Source organism: Leucoraja erinacea, chromosome 32, assembly GCF_028641065.1.
Source record: "Leucoraja erinacea ecotype New England chromosome 32, Leri_hhj_1, whole genome shotgun sequence".
NCBI classification, from domain to species: Eukaryota; Metazoa; Chordata; class Chondrichthyes; order Rajiformes; family Rajidae; genus Leucoraja; species Leucoraja erinaceus.
The window spans coordinates 317,117-343,038 of NC_073408.1; the positions used below are offsets into that span (position 1 = coordinate 317,117).

At 46.0% G+C, this 25,922-nt stretch overlaps 1 protein-coding gene across 1 annotated transcript; it reads left to right on the top strand.

Moving 5' to 3' along the window:
• Window positions 1-1,137: 1,137 nt before the first annotated feature.
• LOC129712229 (transmembrane protease serine 5-like) lies at window positions 1,138-25,270 on the top strand. Its single transcript, XM_055660483.1, is given in 14 exon segments — window positions 1,138-1,287; window positions 5,710-5,937; window positions 5,940-6,255; window positions 9,700-9,798; window positions 13,313-13,429; window positions 14,712-14,841; window positions 15,680-15,793; window positions 17,188-17,231; window positions 18,018-18,180; window positions 20,593-20,771; window positions 21,388-21,486; window positions 21,571-21,713; window positions 21,809-21,961; window positions 24,706-25,270. Coding segments are annotated over 14 exon segments (1,794 nt in total). The 5' UTR covers window positions 1,138-1,284; the 3' UTR covers window positions 24,712-25,270.
• The last annotated feature ends 652 nt before the right edge of the window (window positions 25,271-25,922 follow it).

A 25,922-nucleotide genomic window follows, 5' to 3' on the forward strand; every position in this document is an offset into this window, starting at 1 on the left:
TTATACGAGTCAAATCTGTCAGCAAATTTACCACAATTACTAAACAAAACATATCCTCCCAAGTTCGCTTCAATCCTGGTTATCATTGGAATTCTTCTCAGGAACACCATGGCCTTAACACCAAGCCACAGGCTGCAAAGGGTGCTGCTCAACCCTTGTGTCACTCCATCCTTGTACATTCCTGCAGCAGCTGCAATTATTCGCTAATCCCAGAACCAGCCAGCAGTTGTAACGCCAACCATTTTCTTAGCAATTACTTTACATCCTCTCTTGTAGTGAGGTCAGGCTAGTTAGGCTCCAAGATGGTCTACAAAATTATACACCACGGAAGGACATTGCCCCAATCTGCCCACCTCTGGGAAACAAATAACACTCCCCTCCCCCTGACCACCTGATATTTCATCTCTAGAGCTCTACAATTGCTTCTACTGAACACTCCTGCAAAGAATGTTTTGGAATTTATTTGCTAAACACAATGATGGAACAAATGTCACGTGATAACTCACTGTGTGTTGCATCTAATCCTCTATCAGTTCTGTTAAATCTTGTCCCCCTCCTCCAGACTGTTCACTGTGACTTCTGGTGGACTACATGATCCCAGAAACACAGAGGATTACAAATGTTGGAGCAAACTACTGGAGGGAGGAACTCAGATTTTGTGATTATAATCTGTGCATTTTAACCAGCGCCCTTATTTAATTGCCAAGGTCTGAAGCCAATCATTCACCTGACATTACCGCAGCGATGATACCTCAAACATACATCACTGCTTAGACACAAAATGCTGGAGTAACTCCGCAGGTCAGGTAGCATCTCTGGAGCGAAGGAATATTTGACGTTTCGGGTCGAGACCCTTCTTCAGACTCTCAGTCGGTTAAATCAGTTTAAACCAGCATCTGCAGTTCATTCCTACACATCCATCACTGCTTGTCATGTGCTTTGGATTATAATAGAGATACTGGGATATTTACCTCTTTATTGCCATTTCACTACTTTTTAATTTTTTTAAATCATGTCGGAGCCAGAAGTAAAAGAACCTGGTTGCCTAACTCTACTTGCATGGAATGTGGCTACACAAGACATTTGGAAACTAGTTTTACCAGCTGAGTAACTCTCGTGATTGCTCTATAAAAATAAAAGCTCATCCTGAATTGTAATTCATTATCATTCAGAGTGTCACAGGACTAGACACTTAGTTCATAATCAGTAACAAAAACGCATTCACTGACCTCCACACATGAGCTGCTGACTGGCAAGGCCCACATCCCGTGAAAACCTTCAGTGATGGTAAGTATCTAAAATTAGAAACCTTACCACAGCGTTACTGAAATGTCAACTACATTATTTGTCAAAAATACTTTCCTTTGTGGTGGCTGGATTTGCAGAATAGCTTCTGAAAGGGACTAGACAAGCCACCTTTTCAACCAGATGCCACCCCATGTTTGATTCCTTTTACACAATGTTTAGCTGGTGCTTTGGGTGCATGGCAGTGTATTTTGTGCTTCCTGTATGTACAGTGCTCTTGGTTCAGGTCAAAGATGCTGCCTACAATGAGTAAAACCCGTCATGACTCAAAAGGTTGCGTGTTCAAGCCCTCTGTCCCTTCCAGAGAGTTAGAGACAAAACCTACTCAGATGCATTTGGTGTGGTGCTAAACAAGTCATTCTGATTAGTAAAATCGATGCTGTGTGAGCTCCTTGTGGCTACATAGCATCCCACTTGAATAAGTACCGTGACAATGTATATCTCTCAAAATCTGTCATTAAAATAGATTATCTTGAGACTTTCTGTTGGTTTAAAACAGTTTGGTGTATCATGTGACCATGAAAGGTGCTCCATAAATTGAATTATTTTTTACAGCAAAGCATTGGTTTTACTGTAGGTGATTGTATAAAGGTTTAGCATGTATGCGAGGGACTGATTGCAGGAAACAGCTCACAATCCAGTCCTGTTGGATTTTGTCAGTATGTTTCTCACCAACCCATGGCGTCAGGACTGATTGTCGCTCGTTATTGATATGTAGCAAATCAAATTCCTCATATGTTGCTAATGAAGTACTAGTAGAATTATGATTATAATTATATACTTGGATCCATTTCAAATATAGTTAAACAGCTGATATTCTAAAATGTGATGGCCATTCAATCTAATATGTTAACTATAACTTTTATTTATCTTATGAAATATTATAGTTGTATTTTGATATTCTGACATTACGTGGGATTTATTGTTGAAGGAGAAACTTGGGTAAAAATGTAGAAGCATTTAGCTGGACCAGACATGAGGTCAAGGTGGTGGGGGGGCAAAGGTACTAGAGGAGCAAGATAGACCAATGGCCTGAAGTGTAGTACGCAACGTCACTTCCGCCATTTTAGGAATAAGACCCAGCCCTCCGTTATGCCTCTTGCAGTTTAATCCATGTTAGTCCATTGGATTTTGCAGTTTATCTTGGTCTATCTTAGCCTTCTATTTATAATAAATAAGCCTTTGTTTATAATAAATAAGGTGCTTCTTTTAAAAAAATGTTTTAAAGGAAAACTGTGTAGAAAATGAGGGACAGTGCGCAATGAAAGGTCTCCGGACCATATGCCTCCTCTATATCTTTGGTGGAGGGCGAAGGTAGCGGAGGGTCAAGGTGGTGTGGGGTCAAGGTGGTGTGGGGTCAAGGTGGTGTGGGGTCAAGGTGGTGTGGGGAAGGTGTGGGAGGAGGATGATGTGAACCAATTACACTTGTAGATCCACAGGACACAGTGCCATTTGTAAAGACTTGTACATAAACGTGTATAATTCACGTGATAGGGAAGGTACAATACGTTTTCTGGGATGTTTCCCTATATTAAAGGCAGCTGCTGTAGAGTGTGAGCTTCACGGGTCTGGGTAAAGATGTTCATACATCCAGGGATTCTCATGCTGTAAAATCTACATCAACTGGGAAAACATTTACTTAAACTAACAGCCACTCCCCATTTGCAAATTATCAATGCCCTGTCACTTGCCTGAAGCTTGGGATCCATTTCATTCCATTGATATTTACTGCTGCAGCCAGCTGCAGAAACAGAGGATGGATTAAACTGAAGAAGCTATGTGCCTCCACTCCTACGGTAGGGAGCTTTTGCATTTTTCAGCTTAAAATTGTGTAATCTGGTGCATACTGTAGCGAGTCTTTTAACTTATACTTGAATGCAACGTTTAGGATTTAAATAGGTTTAGGTATGAATGAGTTTAGGCTAAATTACATTCCTAATTACATTCCACAGTCGAACCAGGCTCTGATCAACAGGTGCAGCACATGAATAACTATATTCATATATGGAAATCAGATTATAACTCAGTATATATATAGGAAATAAACAGAAACAAGGCATGTCGGACTTCCATCATTGTTCGATACAAATAAATCAATCAACCTTACCCTTTGACTATAGAAACAAGACAAAAGTAATGCCACATATTCAATCGTATATGGTTCAATGAAATGAAGATATATATGTAAAACATATATATAGAAACAGGCCCTTCGGCCCAGCTGGTACATACCGACCAGCAATCTACCATACACCTGTTCCATCCTACGCCAGGGACAATTTACAGAAGCCAATTAACCTACAAACCTGCATTTCTTTCGGATGTGATGGAAACCGGAATACCCAGAGAAAGCCCATGTGGTCATAAGGAGAATGTACAAATACTGTATAGACAGGACCCGTAGTCAGGATCAAATCTGGGTCTGTGGTGCTGTAAGGCAGCAACTCTACCGCTGCGCCACCGTGCCACCCCATTAAATTATTTTTTCTGCAATATATTTATTATGGTGTCATGTCAATAAAGATGTACATGATTCTGATTTCTGCCCTTAGTTGGATAACACACATCTCCAGTCATTGTGTTTTATGGCTGGTTTTCAACCTCTTCAGTCTGAAGGTCTCGACCTGAAACATCACCTATTCTTTCTCTCCAGAGATGCTGCCTGTCCTGCTGAGTTATTCCAGCTTTTTGTGTCTATCTTCAGCTTAAACAAGTTCCTTCCTACACTCTTTGTTAAGCGAAACACGTCCTTTTCTCATAATATTATTCACATCAACTAAGTCTTTTCTTCATCTCTGTTGCTGCAGAGAATACAATCCCAGTTATCAAATCTTTCTTCAAAGTGAAAAAAAAATTCCAGGCCTGCCAACATCTTCATAAATCGCCCCTGGATCCTCTCCAGAGGAATTGTGCCCTTTCTACAATGTGTCATAGTCTTACAGCATGGAAACAGGCCCTTCATCCCAACTTGTTCATGCAGATCAAGATGCCCCATCTAAACTAGTCCCATTTATCCGCATTTGGCCCATATCCCTTTAAACCATGTGTGTGTCAGAGTGTGTGTGTCAGTGTGTGTGTGTGTGTGTGTGTGTGTGTGTGTGTGTTTGTGTCAGTGTGTGTGTGTGTGTGTGTGTGTGTCAGTGTGTGTGTGTGTGTGAGTGTCAGTGTGTGTGTGTCAGTGTGTGTCAGTGTGTGTCAGTGTGTGTGTGTGTGTGTGTGTGTGTGTGTGTGTGTGTGTGTGTGTGTGTGTGTGTGTGTGTGTGTGTGTGGGTGTGTGTGTGTGTGTGTGTGTGTGTGTGTGTGTGTGTGTGTGTGTGTGTGTGTGTGTGTGTGTGTGTGTGTGTGTGTGTGTGTGTGTGTGTGTGTGTGTGTGTGTGTGTGAGAGAGAGTGTGGGTCAGTGAAGTGGGGACAACAACCGGAATGAGCGGATACTTGGTGTTTCCCTCTCCCCCGTCTCTTCCCTATCCTAACGAGGGATAATTTACAGAAGCCAATTAATCTACAAACCTGCACATCTTTAGGATGTGGGAAGGAACTAGAGCAGTCAGAGAAGGCCCATGTAGGTCCAGGCAACAGCCCCAACAATCTTCTCTGTATTCTTTCCATCTTTAAACCTTACATGCTTAAGACCTTATATTTTTGCTGATTGACTATTTGACTTCATGGACCATCCAGTGTTGGGGAGATCGTTCCAGTCACATGTGCATCAACATCTTAGTTTCAGGCAAGAGCGATGTAAACTTCATGAGTTGGTCCACGGGACAGGTATGTGTACACCTGACTGTCCAGGTCTACTACAACCTGTGGCGTTCCTATGTTTTCATAAGGGATAAATTGTTGTGTAGGAAGGAACTGCAGATGCTGGTTCAAACCGAAGATAGACACAAAAAGCAGGAGTAACTCAGCGGGACAGACCTATTCCTTTTTTCCAGAGATGCTGTCTGACCCGCTGAGTTACTCCTGCTTTTTAGGTCTATCTTTGGATGAATGAATTGCCAAGGCATTGAAGGCTATGGACAAACAGGCAGGATAAGTATAAACAAGTACTTGATCATCAACATGGATGTGGTGGGATAACGTGCCTGGTTTTGGGCTGTTTAACTCTTGGACTCTGTTTGTCTGTTATCACTTTTGAAGAACAGTCTCTACCCGAAATGACACCCATACCTTCTCTCCAAAGATGCTGCCTGGCCCGCTGAGTTACTCCAGCATTTTGTGTCTATCTTATGTCTATCTTTGTGTCTATGGTTTAAACCAGCATCTGCCTTGAAACATGCCTTGAAACATGTTTGTAGTTTGCTAACACGTAAAGCTAGGCGTTGTTGAAATAGTTCTCATTAAATAGATATTTAGTAAAGTCTACTGCACTTGCTAATTTCTGAAATTCTCATTTATGGCTGCAGGATTTGAACCTGGAGTCCACTGGAGCGTCGAGGCCTGTGAGAATGGAGCATGCGGATGTACCTTTACTAGAGCTAAATAAAACGGAAGCATTATCAGCACAGTCCTCAGAGGATCCCACCCAGAGGTCTGACTCGTCATCAATGGATTCACACGATGATTCTACCGGCAGTGTCAAACCCACTGAGATTCAAGGGCTGGAGTTGTCCACATTAGAAGGAGCAGGATCTGTGTGGCACCCGGAGACGTTCACTTAGAGAATCCCACCGTGGGTTCTGAATCCATCTTGTTGTTGGGTTCTCCCCACAGTGTCAAACCCACTGATACTCCAGCGGTGGAATTGCACGCAATCAATGTAGAAACAGCCCCCGGTATTAGCTCAGGAAACATCACCCATGGACCCGAATCAATCTTGTTGGATGATCCCAGTAGCATCAAACCTGCTGTGGCCAATGAAGTGGTTCCTCTATTAGAGGCGACAACATCTACAATGTCACCAGCATCGGTCTCCACGGCAGAGCGCCGCAGACGTTGGCGCCAGCGATTCAGTAAGTAGATGAAGTTAACGCTGTTCTGTGCCCCACGCACCGGCCCACACACCGGCCCACACACCGGCCCACACACACCCACACACCAGCCCACACACACCGGCCCACACACCGGCCCACACACCGGCCCCACACACCGGCCCACACACACACCGGCCCACACACACGCCAGCCCACACACCGGCCCCACACACCGGCCCACACACACCGGCCCACACACACCGGCCCACACACACGGCACACACCGGCCCCACACACCGGCCCACACACCGGCCCCACACACCGGCCCACACACACCCCACACACACACACACACACCGGCCCACACACACACCCCCACACACACCGGCCCACACACACCGGCCCACACACACGGCCCCACGGCCCACCCACACACCGGCACCACACACACCGGCCACACACACACCGCCACACACACACCCCCACACCGGCACACACACAGGCCCACACACACCAGCCCACACACACCAGCCCACCCACACACACCACACACACAGCCCACACACACCGGCCCACACACACCCCACCCACACCACACCGGCCCACACACGCACCCACACACCAGCCCACACACACCCACCCCACACACCGGCACACACACCAGCCCACACACACACCGCCCACACACACACACCACCCACACACACACACCAGCCCACACACCGGCCCACACACCGGCCCACACACCACCCCACACACCGGCCACACACACACCGGCCCACACACACCGGCCCACACACACCGGCCCCACACACACGGCCCACACACACACACACCCCACACACACCGGCCACACACACACCGGCCACACACACCCACCCACACACACACACACACACACCACCACACACACACCCCCACACACACCACACACACACACCGGCCCACACACACCGGCCCACACACACCGGCCCACACACCGGCCCCACACCGGCCCACACACCCCGGCCCACACACCGGCCCCACACACACACCACACACCGGCCCACACACCGGCCCACACACACACCCACACACACACACCCACACACACACACAGCCCCACACACACACACACACACACCGGCCCACACACACCACCACACACACGCCCCCCCACACGGCCCACACACCGGCCCACACACACACACCCACACACACACCAGCCCACACACACACCAGCCCACACACACGGCCCCACACACCGGCCACACACACCGGCCACACACACGGCCCCCACACACACCGGCCCACACACACCGGCCCACACACACCGGCCCACACACACGGCCCACACACACCGGCCCACACACACACCGGCCCACACACACGGCCCACACACACCGGCCCACACACACCCCACCCACACACACCGGCCCACACACACCGGCCCCCCCACACCGGCCCACACACCGGCCCACACACCGGCCCACACACACCGGCCCACACACACACACACCACCCACACACGGCCCACACACCACACCACACACCACCGGCCCACACACACACCACCACACCACACACACCCACCCCCACACACACACCGGCCCACACACCGGCCCACACACCACCCCCCACACACACCGGCCCACACACACACCACACACCCACACACACCGGCCCCACACACACACCGCCACACACACCGGCCCCCGGCCCACACACACCACACACACCACACACACACACACCACACCCACACACACACACCACCCCACACACACCGGCCCACACACACCGGCCCACACACACCACACCCACACACACCGGCCCACACACACCGGCCCACACACACCGGCCCACACACACACACACCCACACACCCACCCACCCACACACACCGGCCCACACACCGGCCCACACACACCGCCCACACACACACCGGCCCACACACCAGCCCACACACTATACCCGCCCACAAGCCCACACACTGCACCACACACCAGCCCACACACTACCCCCCACAGCAGCCCCCACACCACCCCACACACCAGCCCACACACACACCGGCCCACACACCGGCCCACACACACGCCCCACACACACTGCCCCACACACACTGGCCCACACACACCGGCCCACACACACGGCCCACACACACCGGCCACACACACCAGCCCACCACCCACACCCCCACACACCGCACCCACACACACCGGCCCACACACCGGCCCACACACACGGCCCACACACACCGGCCCACACACACCGGCCCACACACACCGGCCCACACACACCGGCCCACACACACCGGCCCACACACACCGGCCCACACACCGGCCCCACACACACCGGCCCACACACACCGGCCACACACACCGGCCCACACACACCGGCCCACACACACCGGCCCACACACACCGGCCCACACACCGGCCCACACACCGGCCCACACACCGGCCCACACACCGGCCCACACACACCGGCCCACACACACCGGCCCCACACACACACACACCGGCCCCACACACCGGCCCACACACCGGCCCACACACCGGCCCCACACACCGGCCACACACCGGCCCACACACCGGCCCACACACCGGCCCACACACCGGCCCACACACCGGCCCACACACACCAGCCCCACACACCGGCCCACACACACCGGCCCCCACACACACCGGCCCACACCACCGGCCCACACACACCGGCCCACACACACCGGCCCACACACACCGGCCCACACACACCGGCCCACACACACCGGCCCACACACACCGGCCCACCACACACACCGCCCACACACACCGGCCCACACACACCAGCCCACACACACCAGGCCCACACACCACGGGATAGTCATGGTCCACATCACAATGGGTCAATAACTCTACAGCAGCTTCTCAACTTGACAATGTTTCCCACATTATACTTTAGTCTACTTTCACCATTATGATTAAAACATTGTACAAAAGGGTACATAAAAAAAGCACTGGACATGAAGGCCCCACAAAGCCCATCCCTGCCCTGGCAACCCTCTGATATAATGACAGGACATAAAGTGAGCCCGAGGAAGTCATTGATCCAAAATGCTAGCTTTCTCTCAATCCTCCTTAGTTGCTCTAGTGTTGGTGACCATATCGTTAGTCCAAGACACCTTGGACCACGCAACACCTATCAATAATGGCCTCTCATTAGCTCCTCAAATCCAATCTCTTTGACAAAGGGTCTCGACCCAAAATGTCACCTATCCTTCTGTCCAGAGATGCTTCCTGACCCGCCTAGTTATTCCAAGATTGTGTGTGTGGCTTTGACCAAGTGTTTGATCACCTCCTCCTCCTGTGCATCGGTGTCTAATAATTCCCCTGGAGATCCCCTTGGGCTGAGTTCCTGCCATAAAGTGTCCTGTCTCCAGACATAGCAGACGTTGTGTTGAGCAGGAGTTAGTGAGAAGGGAAGGAAGGCATCAGTAAATCCACTCCACCTCTTGTCCCACAGGACCACGTAGACGACCACCTCGAGCCACCAAGAGGATTCTGGCCCTTCTGTGTGCAGTCACCGTCCTTTCCATCATCGTACTTGGCATTTACTTCACTGGTAAGGCAACTTCTACTTCTGTCTCATGAATGTGTAGGAAGGAACTGCAGATGCTGGTTTAAACCGAAGGTAGAGCAACTCCGCGGGACAGGCAGGGCATCGCTGGAGAAAAGGAATGGGTGACGTTTCGGATCGAGACCCTTCTTCAGGCTGAAGAAACGTCACCTATTCCTTCTCTCCAGAGATGCTGCCTGTCCCGTTTCTATGTTTCTATGTCCCGCTGAGTTACTCCAGCTTTTTGTATCTATCTTCATGTCTCATTAATGCTGCAACATGTAGGAATTTATAATCTTTAATTTTAATATGATGGCCAATTATTTCATCAGCAAACACTGGGCATTGCTTCCTCCCGGACTGACCATCCAAGTTCTCTCCCACAACGTGTCTGTGTCACTTCACAAGGCAACAGGGGGTGCAGCTAAATGAAGAGCATTCTTCACAAGGGAGCCAGAGGCCAAAAGGCCACAGGACATGGCTCTGCAGGACAATATTAAGGGAAATCCAAATAGATTTTATGTACATTAAGGTAAAGAGAGGGCCTAGAGAGAGACTAGGGCCCCTCACAAACCAAACATTCATGTCTGTGTGGAGAGAGATACAAATATCCATTGATTTCCCCCTTGTATATGAGTCTGAGTCTTCACGTTCCTCTGGTGAAGGGAATTTTAAAGATTCTTTGCCCTCTGACAGAAGAAATGCCTCATTTCAGTTCAGAATAATCTGATGTTCAAAGGTTTCTTATTGTCACAAGACACACAACTACATAAAAGTTAACATAAACATCCACCACAGCGGATTCCCCACACTCCCCACTGTGATGGAAGGCAATAAAGTTCAATCTACTTCCCTTTTATTCTCCCGCGGTCGGGGCAGTCGAACCGTCCTCAGTTGGGGAGATTGAAGCTCCCGGAGTTGATCTCTAACCAGAGACCGAAAGCTTCGTGATGTTAAGCCCGCAGGCGCCCACGGGTGGAGCTCCCGGAGTCGGTCTCCAGCAGAGGCCGCCAACTCCTCGATGTTAGGCCGCAGTGCGGACGGAGACGGAAATAAATCACACCTCCGTCGAGGTAGGAGATTAAAATGGTTTCCCCCAACCCCCCCCCCACATAAAACAAGCTAAGGAACTCTAAACCCTACATTTAACACATACGATTAAAACAAAGAAGGAAGGGACAGACAGACTGTTGGCGGGGCAGCCATTGCTGGTACCACCCGGTGTTGAGGCTGTGACTACTGGTTGTGGATAGCCAGACAGGGGAATATTATCCCCACATTGCCCGGTTAAGTTTATGTTAAGCTTATTGGGAATGTTATGCAGTTCATTGGATGGGGTGGAAACAGGATCAATATATGCCCTCTAAATGAGACAAGGTAGTACATGAGGAAAACACTCTGTGGGATGTGATGGGATTGCTCCATTAGGGATCAGCATGGACAAGTTATTCATTCAGTGGCGTTAGTACCCATCCAGTGTGTTGGGGTTCAGACTCAAATCCCCAGGTTCCTTGTCCACAACTATCTCTGGTCCACACCATTCAGCAATGTGAAAAGCAAGGTGCAAGATTTCCTTTACATTGATATCTCTGTTTGCCTTAAATAGTCAGTAATTAATGATGTGCAAGAAGATAGAAAGAGATTCCTTGTAAACGGGAATCTGCAGGTATTAGCTGTATTCACCCCAACAGCGAGACCCAGAGAATTAATTTTGAAATTGTTGATCTAATACTGAAACTGGAAAGGTGATCCAAGTGAATCTGACATGATGTCAGTCACCAAGCTATTAAAGATTGAGGCACCGCCCAAAAGCAAGAAGGACTATCAATACTTGCACTGACTGACTCATGCACTTTGCGCTGGAAGCCAAACCTGCAGGGAGGAACCACTCCTTAGTTCAGTCGAGAAAACTGATATAAAATCTGCAGCTGGGTGAATTAAAAAAACAAAAATGTTTTGTGCCATTCACAACCTGAAGATATCCCTGTGTATTTTACAGCCAAAAGATCATTTATTGAATGAAATAATATTTTAGTTAAGAGGCCATTCAGCCCATTGAATTTATGCTGGCTCCTGGTAGAGCAAACATATCCATGCCATTCCTCTGTTCTCTCAAGGAGGGGAAGGACTTCAAAGGGACCCCAATATAGAAAGTACAAAGCCTTTACAGATCAAGCCCACCTATAAACTCATTCACAGGTGTCTATTTTATACCCAACAAAAAGGTGGATGGACTCTAAATTCTTCCTTCTTGGTGACTAAGCATGAATAATTCCGTTATTTATTCAACGTACTATCAACCCAAACGAGTGTTTGAAGCTGCTCCAGATACAGTACCACTCACGTTGCTCATTACAAAGAAAGGAAGTGAACATCACATTCTAAGTACGACTTAGGGCTGCAGCAGAAAGGGAAATCAGTAATATATGGGCAAGTAGAAAATAAATTAATTGCATTCTGATGTAAAGTGCTGACTAATGTGTTCTACAGTAAAATGTAATTTATCATAATTATAAACGGGTTAAACCTATTTTCAGACATCAAGCTAAGAAAGTTACTGCAACATTTTATAATCTGTTATAAACCCTTAGCCCTGGGAGAGAAACGTTTCAAATTTCAAATGAGAAATAAATGATAATTATTGATATTGTTTAGAGGGTTTAAGGCACAGACTAGAACGTTAGAGAGACAACTGAAATATCTCATGCGTGTCCCTGTGGGCCACACCTCTGCTCTTGCTCCTCCCCCACCCCCCACCCGCCCCCACACGGAACCGGATAGAGTTCCCACACCAGTCACATCTTCCCGTCCCCACCCCTTCCCGCTTTGCGTAGAGGCACCTCCCTCCATTCACTCGTCACCTCCCACCCAACCCATTCCCTCCCCAGCTACTTTCCCTGCAACCTCCAGAGATGCAACTACTGCACCTGTACTTCCTCTCTAACCTCCACCCAGCCCATCCAGGTGCGACAGAGAATCACCTGTACATTTACAAACTTAAACCAATGCATTCCATGCTCCTAATGTGGCATCCTTTACATTGGCGAGACCAAGCCTAGACCAAGTGACCCTTGTGCTGAGAACATTTTTATACAAGATTGCTACCATTTTGACTCTCCTTCCCATTCCCATATTGACATTATTGCCATTGGCCTATATCTCCCCTGAAACCCCACGGATTTGCAATACAACACTGTAATTCTCACAGATACCCAGCTATTGGTAGCTCTTCCCTGAGGATAATTGCCTGAGGCGTGCGGAATGTTCCAGAACGCTCGATTTTACAATATCCTCCTGTACATGATGTATTCCCGATTTTCCATCAGCAGACATGTGCATGAAGAAACAAACAGAGATTCTTAAATGGAAGGTAGACAAAAAATGCTGGAGAAACTCAGCGGGTGAGGCAGCATCTATGGAGAGAAGGAATAGGTGACGTTTCGGGTCAAGACCCTTCTTCAGACTGAGGTGACATCTCAAATGGAAGTCGGATTTACTGTAATTATTTGTTTTACATTAGTGAGACATTTGGAGAGGCCGATTGAGAAGAAAAACTTGATCCCAACCGGTGGCAATCCACCCACCACAGACTGCAACGCCACGGAGCAAAACTCCAGCAACAATGATCCACTCACAGGTTAGTGATCTCCTGGTCCACATAGTGAGCTTACTTTACAAACACACTCTAGAGGAATTGCTCAACCAATACTGGATCAATACTTGATCTATATTGATCTCAGCAAGGACTACAGTAGGAGTTAGTCTACACCTGGAGTTAAATGACTCCTGGAGTTAATCTCATATTAGACTTAATCACTCCCTGGACTTAATCTGTTTCAGTTTTTGATCAATTCATCTTGTTACACCATTAGAGTCATTTAAACATAGTCATGCAGCATGGAAACAGGCCCTTCGGCCATACTAGCCCATGCCTACACAAGTCCCACCTGCCCACGTTTGGCCCGTATCCCGCTAAACCATTCCTATCTATGTACTTTTCAAATGTATTTTAAATATTGTCACAGTCCCTGCCTCAACTGCCTCCTCTGACAGCTCGCTCCATACACCCATACACCCATACTCCATACAACCTGTGTGTTAAGGTTGCCCCTCCGGTTCCTATTAAATCTTTCCCCTTGCACCATAAACCTATGTCCCCTGGTTTTTGATTCCCCAACTCTAAGTAAAAGACTGCATTTACCCGATCTATTCCCCTCATTATCTTATACAACTCTATAAGATCACCCCTCATCCTCCTGCGCTGTAAAGAATAGACCCAGCATGCCCAACCTCTCCCAGTAGCTCAGACATTGAAGTTCTGGCAATATCCTCGTAAACATCAGAGTCAGACTGCAACAATATTCTATATTGTGTGAAGTTTGCACAGTTTAATCAGTCTGAAGAAGGGTTTCGACCCGAAACGTTGCCTATTTCCTTCGCTCCATAGATGCTGCTGCACCCGCTGAGTTTCTCCAGCAGTTTTGTGTACCTACAATATTCTATATTCAGGTTCCTAGGCTCCAACCATTCATCTGCTCATGCAGTTACGTTGGTTCTTTTGTAAATCTGTTTCTGATGACAGTCTGCAATTCTCATCTGTGCCCACAGTTAATTTGCCCTAAAACCATGCATCTGGCTTTAAAATTGTGGTAGTTGTCCCTGGAGTGAATCTGCCTCTAGAGCCAGTGTACCCCAGGAATGTACTCCTGACATTAGTCTGGACCTGGAGCTAAAGTGTTCTGAGAATGTTCCTTGATTAAGTGGACCAACTTTGACCTAATGTCTGTGGTGGACAAAAGTACTGGAGAAACCCAGCGGGTGAGGCAGCATCTATGAAGCGAAGGAAATAGGCAACGTTTCGGGCCGAAACCTTACTTCAGACCTAATGTCTGCCTAGTTTGTAAATATTTTGCTCTCAGTTTCTTTCAGAATTAATTCAGAGAATTCGCTATTGGAGTTATATAACCAATCTGGTTGGCTTCCTGCATGTGACACAAAGTGGAATTCCTCGCTGGGTAAACAGATGTGTAAATACATGGGACATATCGAGTAAGCTCTACATTCTCACTCTACTCATTAAGAACTTCTTATTCTCCCATCAGGGAGTTAAACCTTTTAACAAAATGTCAGAATCAATTCATTGGAAAATTACAGCGAAATTACAGCAGACACTAGATGTTTGGTCCAAGTGTACTCTGTTAGTATTTATTTCCACCGTGTCATGTTTCCTGCTTTTTTTTGTGTATTCGGTTGTTTCAGGTGTCAGGCATCTTAAATTACCTTTGAACAAACTACTTTATTGGGTAATTTCAGAGGCCAGTTAAGAGTATCTCTCCCCTATTAAAACCCTACATCGTTTTAAAGTCTCCAAGTTCCACACCGACTATTGATCACCTGTTCACTCTAGTTCTACATTATCCCATCACCTTAACAACTACAAGATTGGAGCAGAAATCAATGATCCTACAAACTCACTCATCTTTGGGATGTGGCATCCTGAAGAATCCCACGCAGTCAAAGGGAAAACGTGCAAACTTCACACAGACAGCATGTGAGGACTGGATCAAGGCCAGGTCTCTGGCGCTGTGAGGCGGCAGCTCTAACAGCTATGCCACTAGTAACAATAACACTCCAATGTATTACTGTATTTAAATAGGTAACAAACAATCCCAGCTTTGTAGATCGGGTTAACAATCTCACAGCTGAAATGTAAAATGTTCATTGGGAAAGCTTCAAAGAAATTCACTTCCCAATACTTACAATGTGTTAAATGCCAAAACAAAGCTGATTTGAAGAAATAGTAGCACTTATGTTTGCAGGTTCTGATTATATATTGACATACCGACAGTGAAATGTAAATCCTGTCATTTGTTCTTTTATTCCACAGATACCTGGGCTGGAGTGTAATTAGTGTGAGTGAGATTGAACGTAATTACACGCAGGGTTTCGCTGAGATTACTGATGAGCTGGACAGCAATTTAGAAAACATCTGGAGCCACAGGTTGGCCACATTTCCTCTGTCGTGCGTTGTATAATTACACGTGTTTCTGCAGAAAGTGGGAATTGTAACAAAACCAATGTGTTGGAATTGACTGGTTGGAAGCAAACAGTCTTGTTGGGCCTTTTGACAGACATCAGATCCACCACAACCACATGTGCTCGAATGTAGTACATGTCACTGGTGGTAAAGGGAACACCAGGGTAATTATGAGGTTCTATAATAATAACCAAGACAGAACATATCTATTTAGCAGAATTTGCTCTACACGAGGTTTGGATCAAGCAGCCAACAGCTGGGCTGCATCACCCATGGTCAGTCATGACCAAGGGGGCGCCTACAAGATCACTTTGGAGATACAGTATAGACACAGGCCCTTCGGCCCACCGAGTCCACACTGATCATTGATCACCTGTTCACACTTGTTCCATGTTTTCCCACTCCCCAGTCAGTAGGGGCAATTTACAGAGGCCAATGATCCTACAAATCCATACATCTTTGGGATGTGGGATGAAACCGGAGAACCCAGAAGAAACCTACCAAGTCACAGAAACGTGCAAACTCCACACAGACAACAGCCAAGAACAGGATCGAACCCGGGTCCCTGGCGCTGTGAGGCAGCAGTAGCTCTACTGTTGCACCAGTTGTGCTGCTATCCAAAGTTAAAATAAACTTCTGTAATGACTAACATACTTACTAGTCACTTATATATTTAGTAACTGCTCTATTTTACACTCTATATGATAAATGATTTACGTCAAGATTTATTTTGTCTCCTTTGTAACTCCTTCAATCTCGCAGAATAATAAAAGTTTGAACCGGAGTCTGAAACAATCACCCAACAGCCTCTTGAGGTCGAAGTTCATCTTCGATGCCTCTATCTAGGCTTGGTTCTGACACTGCCCGACCGACAGTCGCTCTCCTTGCCCCTGTAATCACTCCTAGTGAAGTCAGTCAGCGCTCTGTTAAAGGATAGAGCTCTGGGATTGGAAGACAATGCTAACCTCAACCTCATCTGTAAGCAATCTTAAGGGAGAGGGAAATAGAATTCCTAACCATCTCATGGCCAATATGTATCTCCAAAACATGATCACTAAAACAGGTTCTCCAGTTATTGGAGAATGTCTTGATGCCACTGTGCATGTGTGGTCACATTGCCCTCTTTACAACCAAAGCTGATCCACCTAGTGTCTAACTGAATGCCAAACACATTGGGAAGGTACAAGCCTATGGATGTACGTTATAACAATTGCTTGCCTTCCTTCGACCCAAGTTACTAGAACAATCAGATATAAAATACACCCACTTCCTACTCACCCATTATTGTTGGTGTGTAAGGTATTTCCATTCCTCATGGCATCTACAGGAAAATGTTTCCTTGTTTTCTTTCTTGCCAGGACCAGCTGTACATCTGGAAATGTAATAGCATTGAAATGCTCTGGTAAGTAAATCTGCTCCATATAGAATGTTTTAATCACTCTTGCAATTTGGCCATCTTCAAGCAGGTTTGTCGTGCCGGTTAAGGTTAATGTTTCAGCTGGTATACTATCATCTACCAAGCTGCCTTTAACACTGTATGTTCCTCCCACACTGGAGTGACCCGACTGCAACCAACACTCACTATTCGACATCAATTAACTTCACTCACTAGAGTGAGAGTCAGCCTCACAGTCGTGTCATTAAGAATCTTACATACAATTCTGCTCATTATTAAGCAATGACATTTAGCAAAAACAGACACTAGGGGCAAAATTACAGAGACCAATAACCAGATAAACCTGCACGTGTTGTGGGAGGAAACCGGAGCACCCGGAGGAAACCCATGCCATCATAGGCACGACCTGCAAACTCCACACAGACAGGTCAGGATTGAACCCTGGTCTCTGGCATTGTGAAGCAGCAGCGCTACCTGCCATCAAAGATTAGTTTGAGCCAAGTGTACCCTTTTGTGTCAAGACTGTATCTGATATCCCCTCCCTCCCCTGCCCCCACTCACGCTCTCTGTTGAGAAAGGACACTGAAGTACTAATGCTGGGTGGTTATTAAGTACTGGAGCAATACTAACTGTTGCAAAGCAAGGCTCATGAGTATTGATTCCATGAGACCAGCGATCAAAGCACTGGTTTCACTTCACTTCTAGTGCATCCCAAAGTTTAAGTCAAGCCTATTGCAACCTATCATTCTACGGGCTGCCTAACCTTAACTCACTGTCTTTTTCAACATGGAGGTTGCGGAGAGAAGCATGACTTCTCCATGATAGTTGGAGGAAGTGAGGCAGCGAAGGGGAGTTGGCCCTGGCAGGTCACCCTGTACATGAACTACAAGCACACATGTGGTGCCTCCATTCTCACCCAGTACTGGCTCATCACCGCAGCTCACTGTGTACACAGGTCAGTCACTCTTTCATCAACTACATCGATGCTCTCTGGATAAGCATATTCCTCCTTACCTATTCTGGAGCAAATCTGATAGTTTAATGTTGATCCTCACATTGATTACACATGGAACCCAGATTGTTACAAGTGACTGAGGATTGTTGATGCACAAATTGTAACCTGTAACTATCCGATACTCGACATTTTTCTGGTAAAATCACTTTACTTTTATGATTAGCTCTAACTTGGCTCAAGGGTCCTGTATCTCACTATAGTTGATTGTATCTCTGTATTTAATGGGACTCTGTAGACTGTTTGCTGTAGTGTCCATTTTACCGAGTTACCAGGCATCATTTGCAGTGGGATAGATTGCTTGCTGTGAATTTTCACTTTCAATGTCAGTTAACACTGTGGTATCAATAGTCACCATGGGATAGTATTTGTCCTCACTTGTTGGTGCTAACCAGTATCCATTATTCAACGCTACTGACTAATGGAACCATCTGCCAGTGGGTGATGGTTTGATGAAGAGGAGGCTGATATCCATGCCATGATCCCTGCTTCAACAAACAATCAGATTCAAGTATCTATGCCACGTATTTTGACTGGCAATATTTATTTCCTCTGATATTTATTTCTCGTTCACATTAATGGAAGTGCTTATGCATGGATGAAACAATAAGAATCATCTCTCAGTCACTCAGTCTCAGTTAGAAAATCTCTTCAGTTTTAACACAACATAACCACTGTATGTTTCTGTTACTTCAGCAATGCACCTGAGCTTTAATGTCAGAATCGTTTTTTTCTCCAATAATTCACATTCCAATATCACACTCAACAATACGGCCCATCCTTATTTGTTCTAATGGAAAGTTACTGAATCAGAAACAAGCTTACTCCAAGGACATTGCCAGACGTAAGAGAATCGTTTCAGTTCATTGTCACGTGTCTACGGTACAGTTGCGTGCCTTCCAGTCAGACAGAAATACATGATTACAATACCTTGACATACTGTACGAATAAGAATCTGTTCATGATAACAATAAGAATTTTTGGACATTGACCTGTTTGCTCCACCACATGGAGGTCGAGAAAAATGAGAGGTTTTTATCTTTGGTTTGTGAATGGAAGTGGCAGTGTGGGAAGTAAACGGGAAGTTGCTTCAGATGCAGCATCTAGAACAAGGGACATTGCAGTGGAAGTGGCAGTGTGGGAAGTTGCTTCAGATGCAGCATCTAGAACAAGGGACATTGTCTCAACATCTGGCTGTTCATGTGGTACTGATGTTATATTTATGCAGAGTTACAAATCTTGGGAATTCTCTCCTGACACAGCATGGATGTTTGGTTGCTGGGTGTATTGTAGATTAGGGGAAATCAGTAGATATGGAATTGAGGTGGGTGTAGGTACAACACAAGGTACAGGATCAACCATAACCTATTGAACAATGGCTAAACTCAATCACCTGTGGAGCCTACTTATGATTCCTTTAATTCCGGTATTTACAAGTTCACTCGTAATAGGAGTAGCATTAGGCCATTCGGCCCATCGAGTCTACACCATCATTTAATCATGGCAGATCTGTGTCTCCTAATCCCATTTTCCTGTCTTCTCCCCATAACCCTTGACATCTGTTCTAATTAAGAATTTACCTATCTCTGCCTTAAAAATATCCACTGACTTGGCCTCCACAGCCGTCTGTGGCAATGAGTTCCGCAGATTAACTACCCTCTGACGAAAGAAGTTCCTCCTCACCTCCTTTCTAAAAGTCTTTTAATTCTGAGGCTTTGACCTCTGGTCCTAGACTCTCCCACCAGTGGAAACATCCTTTCCACATCCACTCTATGCCTTTCATTAGAGGTCCCCTTTCAACCTTCTAACCTCCAGTGAGTACAGGCCCAGTGCCGTCAAACGCTCATCATATGCTAACCCTTTCATTCCTGGAATCATTCTTGTAAACTTGCTCTGGATCCTCTCCAGAGCCGGCACATCCTTCCTCAGATATGAGGCCCAGGTTTGCTCACAGTGCTCCAAATGCAGCCGGACTCAGTGTTACATTTCTGTTTTTGTGTACCAGTCCTCTTGAAATTAAATTTGCCTTCCTTACTACTGATTCGACTTGCAGATTAACTTTCTGGGAATCCTGCACCAGCGTTCCCAAGTCCATTCACACCTCTAATTTCAAGATTCTCTCTCTATTTAGAAAATAATCTACACCTTTATTCTTATTACCAAAATGCATGACTGTGTACTACTGCATTTGATCTGCCACTTCTCTGCCCACTCTCCTAAACTGTCCAAGTCCTTACTTCCTCTACACTGCCTGCCCCTCCACCTATTTTAGCAGCATCTGCAAACTTGGCCACAAAGCCTTCAATCCCATCGTCCAAATCCACAACCTTTGTTAAGGAGCTCCTTACGTTTCAGGTCACCATTGGCACGCTACTGGCGGGTGTATGTTGGGATTGTGGACAGAGAACTCATTCTATTCACCAGCCTTCCCACCTACGCAGTGGAGAAAGTAATCTACAGCAACAGCTACAACCATGAAACACACGACTATGACATTGCCCTGATGAAGCTGACAAGACCTATTACATTTTCAAGTAGGAACTTTGTTTGAACAAGTGCTAAAGATGTCATGTACAATGCAACTTAATTTTAAACGTGAATTAAAATATGTGCATCCAGAGTTTTTAAATGAGGATGATTTTGAATCTGTTTTTCCTTTCCTCTGTACAATGGAGTTCTAGCAAAAGACAGATCTCTAACTGCAAATATTCCATTTGTTCTTTCTATTTCTCCCCAACCTGCCTTACCTCCACACTCCAAAAGATGCAGACTCTTGCAGTGGGTGGGTCTTTGCAAGAGCAGCATACCCTAGACAAAGATATTCCTTCCCTCAATCAATGTCATTGACATGTACCAATTGCTCAGCCTTCCCACTGCTGACAAGATAACCGTTCAATTGGCTCACATAGCAGCAGACTGTCCTTCAAGGACATCTTTGGTTGTTTGGAAGGACACAGCATTACTTGAGTGCAAACCATTCATTTAGTGAAGCAAAGGGATGTACACAAGAGAGTTGCCTGTATTACTGTCAGTGTTCAGTTATAACTTCACTGACACTGCTCTGCCTTCTTCTCTACTGAAGCCAACAGATCCCTATTCCTTGCATTCTCTGCAGTTCCACGCATCTTCAAATACTCGTTTATTTTCCAGATACAGTGAGGGCGATCTGTCTGCCCAGATACAATCCACAGATGATACCGGGTAGGAAGTGCTGGATATCAGGCTGGGGCCATGCAAGCGCAGATGCCTGTGAGTGTGATGTACGGGGGAATAAAGGGACATTAGCAGCAGAGGATGCAGGCGTGTAACTCATCAATGCTTTGCTTCTTTCAGACGATACGGAAAATATATTAAAGGAAGCATCTGTGCCTCTAATCAGCACTGAGCGATGTAACAGCAGCTGTATGTACAACGGGGCCTTAACACCAAGAATGCTGTGTGCTGGATACAGGGAGGGCAAGGTGGACGCATGCCAGGTGATGGATGGCAGCTCAAGTGAAGGGTTTGGGGATGTGGACTGTTTGATGCCAATATGTGAGAGATGGGCTGAACCTGTGGATGTACATTGCAGGGCGACAGCGGTGGACCACTGGTATGTGAGGGCGTGAACACCTGGCATCTCATCGGGGTGATCAGTTGGGGGCTGGGCTGTGCTGAAGCTAATCACCCTGGAGTCTACACAAAGGTTTCAGAATTCAGAGAATGGATATACAGTGTTATTGAGGTAAGAACACATTTCTACAAAATTATTATAAAGCACTGTAAATTTTAGTAATAAAAGGATGAATTCAGTTGTACCTCATTTTATTTCCCCATCTATCCATGGTCAAATGAGCAACATTTAGCTTTCTAACACAGTCTCCATGAGTTCCACATTTACACACACTGGACTTGCGAAGAAGTGATATTACTACTCAACTTCAGACCTTCCAGTAATATTGTCTTCATGGGTCCGTGAATCCAGGACAAATAGCCGTGCTTACATGAATTCACACTTCACAGATGCATGAAATCCAAGAAAATTTCATGTAAATAGCAGCAACTTGTGGAATTTTGCAAAACCTATCACAGAGGTGTAAGCAGACAAATTGACACTGAACTAAATAAGAGACTAGTTTTTAGTTTAGAGATACCGTGTGGACAAAGGTCCTTCTGCCCACTAGGTCCACGCTGACCAGCAAACACCTGTACATTCCTATCTTATCCCAGTTTCACATCCTAACACTGGGGACAATTTACAGAAGCCAATAAACCTACAACCCTGCACGTCTTTGTAATGTGGGAGGAAACTGAAGAAAACCGACACGTTCGCAGGGAGAAAGTACAAACCCTGTACAGACAGCCCCCTTAGTCAGGATTGAACCTGGGCTCTGGTGCTGTAAGGCAGCAACTCTACCACTGTGCCACTGTGCTGCCGACTTAAGGCAGATAGTCAAAGCACAACATGATGGTCTTTGTACCTGATCAACATACTCTGCAGGACGGCCTAGACTGATGTGGAAACTACATCCCACTTATAGTAGATCAATGTCATTTTCATCAGTAATTGTTATTTGGGTGACTCTCACTGATCTGAACTCAACTACTGTGGTATGTCATGGCATCATACAGCATGGAAACAGGCCCTTTGGCCCAACGCCCACTCCAACAATGCCCCCATCTACACACACAAGCCCTTTGGCCCATATCCCTCTAAACCTTTCTTATCCATGTACCATCGAACCATTGAAAATAGGTGCAGGAGTAGGCTATTCGGCCCTTCGAGCCAGCACCACCATTCAAATGATAATGGCTGATCATCCGGCTTTCCCCATATCCCTTGATTCCCTTGGCCCTAAGAGCTAAATCTAACTCTCTCTTGAAAACGTGTCCAAATGTCTTTTAAATGTACTCACCTTCATAATACTTGCCATGAAGTTGACCCCCTCTGGCAGCTCGTTCCACACACCCACCATGTGTGAATGTGGGAACCAGGAACCAGAGGGTCACCCCAACCCCGTCCTAAAGATCCATCAACCATTGCTGATCCCTGAAAATGGCTGATTGCGCGATCTTCTCGAGGTTAAGGTTGTGCTTCCTGGGCACACGTCATTCATTATAACGAACGGCTTTGATGATTCACACCCATCGTAATATTGAGGAGTGTAATCCTTTCCCAATGATGAAAGCTCTGGGTTGTTTAATGGAAGCGCTTATGGGCAGTTGTTTTCCAGTACCAATGTTGACAGATCCCAGAGCAGAAGGTGCCATTTGTTTATCACTGAGATCAAACAGGTGAAGCCACGTAAATGAGCTACAGATCAGGAGAGATCTTCCACAGATGTTCACACAGTTCTTGTGGCAAACAGGTAAGGATCGATGTGAAGTGGGTCTCCACGGAGATAGCAGTCTGTGCAGGGAGGCACACAAGGTCTCTCTGGCAATTTAGCATTGCTCCCCAAAACTCTTCTCCAAACTTGCTCATGGTACAAAGACAGGAAGAAACGTAAGTTGTGAGGGTACTGGGGTCAGTGAGGGGTCATGGTCCTGTGGCACTTTATCAGTTTATTTATTCATGTGTGTATATATTTATATAATGGTATATGGACACACTGATCTGTTCTGTATTCATGCCTTCTATATTCTGTTGTGCTGAAGCAAAGCAAGAATTTCATTGTCCTATCTGGGACACATGACAATAAACTCTCTTGAATCTTGAATGAATGTAGGTGCTCTGTTGATGCTTTATCCTTCCCCTACACCCCTAACCCATCTGGGGTGCCCATGGCAATATCTCCAGTAATCTCTGGAAGTTACTGGAGACGCCCAATTAACTTGACAATGTGTAGGAACTACGGATGTTGGTTTCCACCAAGACAGACACAAAAAGCTGGAGTAACACAGCGGGTCTGGCAGCATCTCTGGAGAGAAGGAATAGGTAACGTTTTGGGTCGAGACCCTTTTTCAGTCTGAAGAAGGATCTCCGCATGAAACATCACCTATTTCTTTATGGAATAAAGATATGCTGCCAGACCCGCAGAGTTATACTGGGTTTTTGTGTCTAACTTGAACAATGTTTTTCAAATGTCCATACAGTCACAGGGAGGTCCACACCCACAGCGATGAACCGCGATCGCTGGCTCTGGGAGGCACAGAATTACCAGCTGCACCACTGTTATTATTTTTATTGATTTCACTGAAATATATTAGAGTGCAAGGGATCATGTTGGGTAGATGCTGGGAGGTACGAGAAACTGGACACAGTGCTGGAGGAAGAGGTCACACATGTTTATACTGTAGAATAATCAACAGTAATGGGACCATGAAGGAATGTGGAGGACAGAGAGCAAGGAAATCATGACCTTTTTTCAAAGTCTGATCAGGCCCATTCTAGTTCCTATTTTCCATAAGCAGCAGCTAAAAGCTACACCTGTTCCCTTTTGCCTAAATGACGATCAGGTTAATTCTGTGACGTGTTCTCTTTCTTAGGAATAGCACAAGCCTGTGGCTCAGAAAGCATTCAATCATCTACTGGAGCAACAAGAAGAATGCTTTACACAAGCATAGTGGAACAACCCTCAGTGTAAAGAAGGTTAACAGTATTTGTTGCATCCGACCCATGGAGTGAGAACCATTGTGCTTCCCCAGAATAAGCTCAGAGACCTGGTTTTCCCAAATGGATACAGTGGACTTTCATGTTGGCTCATTAACTCTGCATCATTGACTCTTACAAACAAGAGGTTTGCCTCATTAAATACCAATATCATGGAACTAAAAGTGTACCACTATGCACCTCGATGTTTTGTGCATTTCTTCAATGCATTGTTTGAGAATCTACATCTGTTTTGACAAAATAATAAGATGAGCCATTCTCAAATCACTTTGGCCATCATAGCTGATGATCAGGTTCAGTGAAAATGTTCAAATCAGGACTGAAGCAAAACATAAAAATGATCTTTTTAGTTTATATTTCACTTCATTTGGAGTGCTGCAATGATGGCTCTTGCTGCGAATATGTGGTAGCTGGCAAAATAAACATTGTTTTTCAAACTGCCTTGTTCATGAGAGACATGTTTTAACTTGTTGAGTATATATCTGGGAAGTTTCATCTGCCTTGTCACCCCTTGGAACAGGTTATTTTATTTTCCAAGTTTATTACCGAGAAAGACAAACGAGTTTAGAAAATTATGAAACAAACATACTTCTCTTTGATCGCCATATTAGTTTCCCCACTCAGTCTACAGTTGCTGGATTGGTGAACATTAATCTACGGTAATGGGGACAATCCAAAGATGGTTGATACCCCACTCAGCTGATATTTTTCAGCAACTCTTTACAACACACTGTAAGTAAAAATGCAAATTTATGGATAGGACAGGTTTGGAGGGATATGGACCAAGTGCAGGCAGGTGGGACTAGTGTAGCTGCCTACTATGTTCTGTGTGCTGAAGCAAAGCAAGAATGTCATTGTCCTATCAGGGACACATGACAATAAACTCACTTGAACTTGAACTTGAACATTGTTGGCCGGTGTGGGCGTGGGCTGAAAGGCCTGTATCCATGCTGTATCACTCTATGACTGTGACAAATTTCACATTGCTCAATGTTTTTGGGCTAATTACTGCATCAACTAAGCACACAGAAGACGGAATAACAAGGAACTACAGATAATGGTTTACACCGAAGATAGACACAAAATGTTGGAG